The 6,562-nt window shown below is 60.8% G+C and overlaps 1 protein-coding gene across 1 annotated transcript; it reads left to right on the top strand.

The window, feature by feature from the left end:
• The first annotated feature begins 420 nt into the window (after positions 1 to 420).
• KLHL26 (kelch like family member 26) lies at positions 421 to 6,272 on the top strand. Its single transcript, XM_012443631.3, has 2 exons — positions 421 to 603; positions 3,436 to 6,272. Exon 2 carries the CDS (start codon positions 3,440 to 3,442, stop codon positions 5,015 to 5,017), a length of 1,578 nt encoding a protein of 525 aa, XP_012299054.2. The 5' UTR covers positions 421 to 603; positions 3,436 to 3,439; the 3' UTR covers positions 5,018 to 6,272.
• The last annotated feature ends 290 nt before the right edge of the window (positions 6,273 to 6,562 follow it).

The raw sequence follows: 6,562 nt of genomic DNA, 5'->3' as shown, positions 1-6,562 counted from the left end.
TGGGGGCCATGGCAGGGCTTGCGTGGGGCTCGAGAAGGCTCCCGCGTGTCCTTTGGTTTTTTTATTTAAGTGAAATTCACGTGACATCAAACTGTCTTGAAGTGGACAATTGAGTGGCATTTAGTAGATTCACAGTGGTGTGCAAACGCCACCTCTATCTAGTTCCAGAACATTCTTATGCCTCCAAAAGGAGACCCCACCCCACCAGCAGTCACTCCCCTCCTCTCCTCCAGCTCTTGGTGGCACCCATCTGCTTCCTGTCTCTGTGGATTTGCCTGTTCCGGGCGTTTCACGTCAGCAGTCATACACCACACGGCCTTTTGTGTCTGGTTCTTGCACCGAGTGTTGTGTTCGAGGTTGTAGTGTGTGTGTGAACCTCAAGGCCAATGGGCCGTGTCCCCACCTCTGCTGTCCCCGCAGCACCGCTGACAAGAACGGGGCCCTCAAGTGCACCTTCTCGGCGGCCGGCCACAGCACCAGCCTCCTGCAGGGCCTGGCCACCCTCCGCGCCCAGGGCCAGCTCCTCGATGTCGTGCTGACCATCAACAGAGAGGCCTTTCCGGCGCACAAGGTCGTCCTGGCCGCCTGCAGCGACTACTTCAGGTAAGCGCTGGGTGCGGGGAGCTGGGAGGGGAGGCCGCCTGTGGGGACAGGGCAGACGGAACCCACCTTCTAAAGGGGGCCTATCTCAGCACCATCCAGGGACAGCTTTGAGGGAGAAGGGCTGGTGCCAGCTCTCGAATGTTTTTTTTTTTTGAGATGGAGTCTTACTCTATTGCTCAGGATGGAGTACAGTGGCGTGATCTCGGCTCACTGCAACCTCCGCCTCCCAGGTTCAAGTGATTCTCTGCCTCAGCTTCCTGAGTAGCTGGGAACACAGGCACCCGCCACCACACCCGGCTAATTTTTTATATTATTAGTAGAGATGGGATTCACCATGTTGGCCAGGCTGGTCTCGAACTCTCGACCTCGTGATCCACCCGCCTTGGCCTCCCAAAGTGTTGGGATTATAGGCGTGAGCCACCACGCTTGGCCTCTTCTGATTTTAGAGAGGTTGATGTCCAGTAAACCTGCAGATTTTCCCCGGTTTGCATCTTACTCTCTTCAGGCAGACATGCCTGGGGGGATAGAGATGGCCCATGGGCACCCCCACTTCTGCCCTGTGGACTGGCAGGGTCTGGCCAGGCTTTGATCTGTCTTTACTTGACACCTGCTGTGTGCCAGGCAGTATTCTAGGCCTTGGGATCCAGCAGGGATGAAAGAGTGAAACCAGTATAAGCCCCTGCCATTAGGGCACCGCTCAGGACACCTGAGCGGGACAGCTGGGGGACTGGAGGGGCGTCGAAGGCCACAGGGACCCCGTGTCTGCCGACGCTGTGTCCCGGGCTCTGTCTGAGGCCCACATGAGTTCTCACTGTCGCCCTGAGCTGTGGGCACTTCCACCATGTGACAGAGAAGGCCATGGCGGGCACATGGGTCTGTCTGTCTGTCCCTGTGCCATGGCCGGGCCAGAAGCGAGAGCACCACAGAACAGGGCTGTGGGATAGGGGGTGCGTTCTTCTTGCCAGCTGAGGGCTGTTGCAGGGCTGGGTGGTCTTCCTCCCTGGGTGACCAGCAGGCGACCCTCCTTCCTGCCAGGCAGTGACCCCGCCAGAGAGAGCTGGGCCACCCTGGAGCAGTTCCCAGGCCCCAGCCTAGGTGTGCACCTTGCCCGCGCCTTCCCCGAGGCCCGGGCCGCCTGCCCCGTGGGCTCAACGAGGCTGTTGTGGGGGCCGCAGCAGGCGAGCCAACTGGGGCGCCGCTTCTATTTTTATTCTGGATTTGGGGACGGGTGGGCCAGCCCAGCCAGCAATGCCCTTTAAAGGCTCCCCTGCGCTGGCACAGCAGCCGGCAAGGCCTTAAAAGGCAAAGCTCCCTCCTGTCGCCCGAGACCGCCTCTGCCTTCATCGCATCATGCCCGAGGGCCAGCAGGGACCCATGGGGACAAGCGGGGCAGGGTCTGGGGAGCTGGCAATGTGCTCCTCCTGGACCACGATGAGATGCTGAGGAGAGGCTCGCTGGGCAGATGTCAGTGGGCAGCTCCGAGGCAGCGCCCTGGCCGCTGTCCTTGTCCCTGTAGCCAGGAGCCTGGCCTGGAGAGGCGCAAGACGACGGGACAGACCTCTGTGGGGCAAATGCCCAAGGGACGTTCCCTCCTCCTCGGGTGGCCATCAGGGGAGGTGCACAGGCGGGAGTAAGAGTTATTGTGCCGTGCCAGCGCACCTCCTGGGAGGAACCGCCTGCGCCCCTGGAGCTGGGGCGCTCGCCCCTCTTCTGCTGGGGAGCACCCTAAAAGCTGTAGGGAAACTGCAACCTCCAAGCCTGTGCCTCCTCACTGCCCTCCCTCACGAGGGCCTGTGTCCTACTCATGTTAGTTCTGCTTCCCAGAGCAGAGCAGTACAAGGGTGGAGCTGGGGTCTCACTGGAGGGTGGGGACATAGCTGTTGGGTGGGAGGCACTTCCCCGACCACCTGAGTATCTGGAGACAGCAGTCACTCCAGCACAGCCTCCTGGTGGGGGTCCCCTCTTGGGGGGACCCTCGTTACCTTGCCCTCTTCACGTGATGGTTGTTGAGATTCAGGCTGGGTATGTCAGAGCTGCCTGCTTAGGTCAGCGAGCAGGCGAGGGCGGAACCACGGTGCGTGGCACCTCCAGAGTGCTGGTTTTGCAGCTCCTGGGCTCAGGTGTCAGGTGGGGCTGCAGATCTGTCCCCAGAGCCACAGGGTGTGTTCTCGTCCTGCACTGCCATACCTGGCCCCTTTAACCGCCCCACCGCCAGGCACATAGTGGGTGAGGCTGACCCAGCCTCCACTCCTGCAGCTCTGACACGATCTAGTCATGAAGGGGCTCAGGCAGGGCCCCTGCAGGGGGCCAAGCAAGGAGGTGCTCTTTATAGGAAGATGCATGGCTTGGGTGGATTCAAAATCTGTCTTTTTTGGCATGTTTTTTTTTTTTTAGATGGGGTCTTGCTCCTGTTGCCCAGGCTGGAGTGCAGTGGCACAATCTTGGCTCACTGCAACCTCCACCTCCCCGGTTCAAGCAATTCTCCTGCCTCAGCCTCCCGAGTAGCTGCAATTACAGGCATGGGCCACCACACCTGGCTAATTTTGTATTTTTAGTAGAGATGAGGTTTCACCATGTTGGCCAGGTTGGTCTCAAACTCCTGACCTCAAGTGATCCACCCACCTGGGCTTCCCAAAGTGCTGGGATTACAGGCATGAGCCATGGCACCCCACCTTTGCATGTTTTTAATGAGCCTCTGGTCTGCTTTCCTCTTGCTGGCTGTGCCCTGCGTTCTGTGTCCCGGGGCCACTGTTCCCGAGGCCGTTATCATTCCTGGTTGGTCACAATGCCCCTCAGCCACTGTGAGCCACAAGCTGTGTTTTCACCCTTCAGGGCCATGTTCACCGGTGGCATGCGGGAGGCGAGCCAGGACGTCATTGAGCTGAAGGGTGTGTCGGCCCGCGGCCTGCGGCACATCATCGACTTCGCCTACAGCGCCGAGGTGACCCTGGACCTGGACTGCGTGCAGGATGTGCTGGGTGCCGCTGTGTTCCTGCAGATGCTGCCCGTGGTGGAGCTGTGCGAGGAGTTCCTGAAGGCAGCCATGAGCGTGGAGACCTGCCTCAACATCGGCCAGATGGCCACCACCTTCAGCCTGGCCTCGCTGCGGGAGTCAGTGGACGCCTTCACCTTCCAGCACTTCCTGCAGATCGCGGAGGAGGAGGACTTCCTGCGCCTGCCGCTGGAGCGCCTGGTCTTCTTCCTGCAGAGCAACCGGCTGCAGAGCTGCACTGAGATCGACCTGTTCCGAGCCGCGGTCCGCTGGCTGCAGCACGACCCGGCGCGGCGCCCGCGCGCCAGCCACGTGCTCTGCCACATCCGCTTCCCGCTCATGCAGTCCTCCGAGCTGGTGGACAGCGTGCAGACCCTGGACATCATGGTGGAGGACGTGCTGTGCCGCCAGTACCTGCTGGAGGCCTTCAACTACCAGGTGCTGCCCTTCCGGCAGCACGAGATGCAGTCACCGCGCACCGCCGTGCGCTCGGACGTGCCCTCGCTGGTGGCCTTTGGCGGCACGCCCTACACCGACAGCGACCGCTCGGTCAGCAGCAAGGTATACCAGCTGCCCGAGCCAGGCGCCCGCCACTTCCGCGAGCTCACAGAGATGGAGGTGGGCTGCAGCCACACGTGCGTGGCCGTGCTGGACAACTTCGTGTACATGGCCGGGGGCCAGCACCTGCAGTACCGCAGCGGCGAGGGCGCGGTAGACGCCTGCTACCGCTACGACCCGCACCTGAACCGCTGGCTGCGACTGCAGGCCATGCAGGAGAGCCGCATCCAGTTCCAGCTGAACGTGCTGTGCGGCATGGTGTATGCCACGGGCGGCCGCAACCGGGCCGGCAGCCTGGCCTCCGTGGAGCGGTACTGCCCCCGGCGCAACGAGTGGGGCTACGCCTGCTCGCTCAAGCGCCGCACCTGGGGCCACGCTGGGGCCGCCTCCGGGGGCCGCCTGTACATCTCGGGCGGCTACGGCATCTCAGTGGAGGACAAGAAGGCGCTGCACTGCTACGACCCCGTGGCCGACCAGTGGGAGTTCAAGGCGCCCATGAGTGAGCCCCGTGTGCTGCACGCCATGGTGGGCGCCGGCGGCCGCATCTATGCCCTCGGGGGCCGCATGGACCACGTGGACCGCTGCTTCGACGTGCTGGCTGTGGAGTACTACGTGCCCGAGACGGACCAGTGGACCAGCGTGAGCCCCATGCGAGCTGGCCAGTCAGAGGCGGGCTGCTGCCTGCTGGAGAGGAAGATCTACATCGTCGGGGGCTACAACTGGCGGCTCAACAACGTCACGGGCATCGTGCAGGTGTACAACACGGACACCGATGAGTGGGAGCGGGACCTGCACTTTCCGGAGTCCTTCGCGGGCATCGCCTGCGCCCCCGTCCTGCTGCCCCGGGCCGGGACCAGGAGGTAGCCCCCCCAGATCCCTGGGATCCTGGCCTGACTGCATGCTGTCTCCAAGCCGGGCTTGGCAAGTGCACGTCTGCCTGAGAACCCCAGTGCCCCTCTTCACCCGGGCTGCCCTCGAGAGGCCTGCCGTGTGGATAAGTGCCCCTCCCGGGGTGGCCTTCCTCCCTCCCTCCTTCCCAAAGCAGATCCTGGCTCCAAGTCCATTTGAGTGAGCCTGCCCACGAAGCGGCCAACGAGCCATTTGTGGCAGCAAACTTGTCCCCGGGGCAATTTCCTCGCCTGAAGGCTGGCGGTTGGAATCCCAGGTCTCCAGGGGGTCCCTGTGCAGCTCTGCCTCACTCCTCTACCCTCTCCCAGCCCCACGGTTTCAGGCATTCAGATGTGAGCTCATCACCATTGAACCTAAAGTCAGTGGTATGCAACTCACCCTCCTTCCAAGTCTCCTGCGCACGTGTTTTTAAAATAAACTCGCCCAAAACCTCCAAAACACACAGACCTCTGGAAGCAGTGAGAGGTGGCTTGGAATCCCTCTGTTTGGGGTGGGTGGAGGACCAGGGCACGTGCCTGTCTCTCCTGGGGTGCCCTCCTTCCCCCATCCCGAGCTGCTGAGGGGAGACTCTGGTCATACCTCTGTTCCTGTCATCGTCTGCCTTCAGGAGGAAAAACCATGTCAACTCCTAGGAACGGTCCTTATGGGCCTTGGGCCTTCCGTTTGGCACTGAGCATCTTGTGGGGCCTTCACTGGCCAAGACATTGCGGCCCTCTACACTTGCCTTGTTGGCTGGGCAGTCCCCTTCCTGCAGCTGGAGGGGGACGCTGACTTCAGAATTCCACAGTGTCGCCTCCTGCAGGTCAGCTGGGTGGTCTTTATTCTCCTCCGTCCTCCTTTTCCCCACTCTGCACCCTGCCACTCCCTGGCCTGCCCTGTTTCCAGGTCAACATTGCTACCGAGCCGGCAGTGAGGCTTTTCCCTTCTCAAGGGCTCTGCGGCATCTCTGGCCACGTTTGTTTTAATGTCTGAACCTCTAAAACTTTTCTTCTTAATTTGTTTTACTTTTTATTTTAAGAAGCCGGCCCCACTGTCTCATAGATGGGATTTGTACTCTCGGGGCAACTTAAAGTGTCTCTCTCGCTGCTCACAGACGATTGATGTCTTGTCGCTGTGACCCGCTCACCGTGTAAAGAATTAACCTCCTATCTTAGCAGACGTCGTCTCCTAATATTTCCCTTTATTTAATAAAAATGTGATGGTGAAGAGATGGAGCAGGCCCAGCCCTGAGCTTGTGCGGCTGGGGCTGATTGGTCACAGATTCCTCGTGTGTCCTCCGCGTGTCTGGGGGCTCCACTCCTCCGCCTCAGCCTTTTCCAGCCTTGCAGAGGAGCTGGCAGGGGGCTGGACTTTGGCTCAGGGGCACAGAAGCAGCAGAAAGTGTGGCCAGGACTTTCACCCTGGCACTTTTTTTTCCGAGATGGAGTCTTGCTCTGTTGCCCAGTCTGGAATGCAGTGGCTCGATCTTGGCTCACTGCAACCTCCACCTCCCAGGTTCAA

Source organism: Aotus nancymaae, unplaced genomic scaffold (genome assembly GCF_030222135.1).
Source record: "Aotus nancymaae isolate 86718 unplaced genomic scaffold, 86718_ANA_hifiasm-v0.15.2.pri h1tg000028l, whole genome shotgun sequence".
Lineage (NCBI taxonomy): Eukaryota > Metazoa > Chordata > Mammalia > Primates > Aotidae > Aotus > Aotus nancymaae.
Note: the sequence above shows the minus strand (reverse complement) of the source record. Positions and strands in the feature narration are given on the sequence as shown.

Bases quoted from the DNA above. Each gene is read 5' to 3' on its own strand.
- KLHL26 (XM_012443631.3), top strand. From the start codon at position 3,440: ATGTTCACCGGTGGCATGCGGGAGGCGAGCCAGGACGTCATTGAGCTG.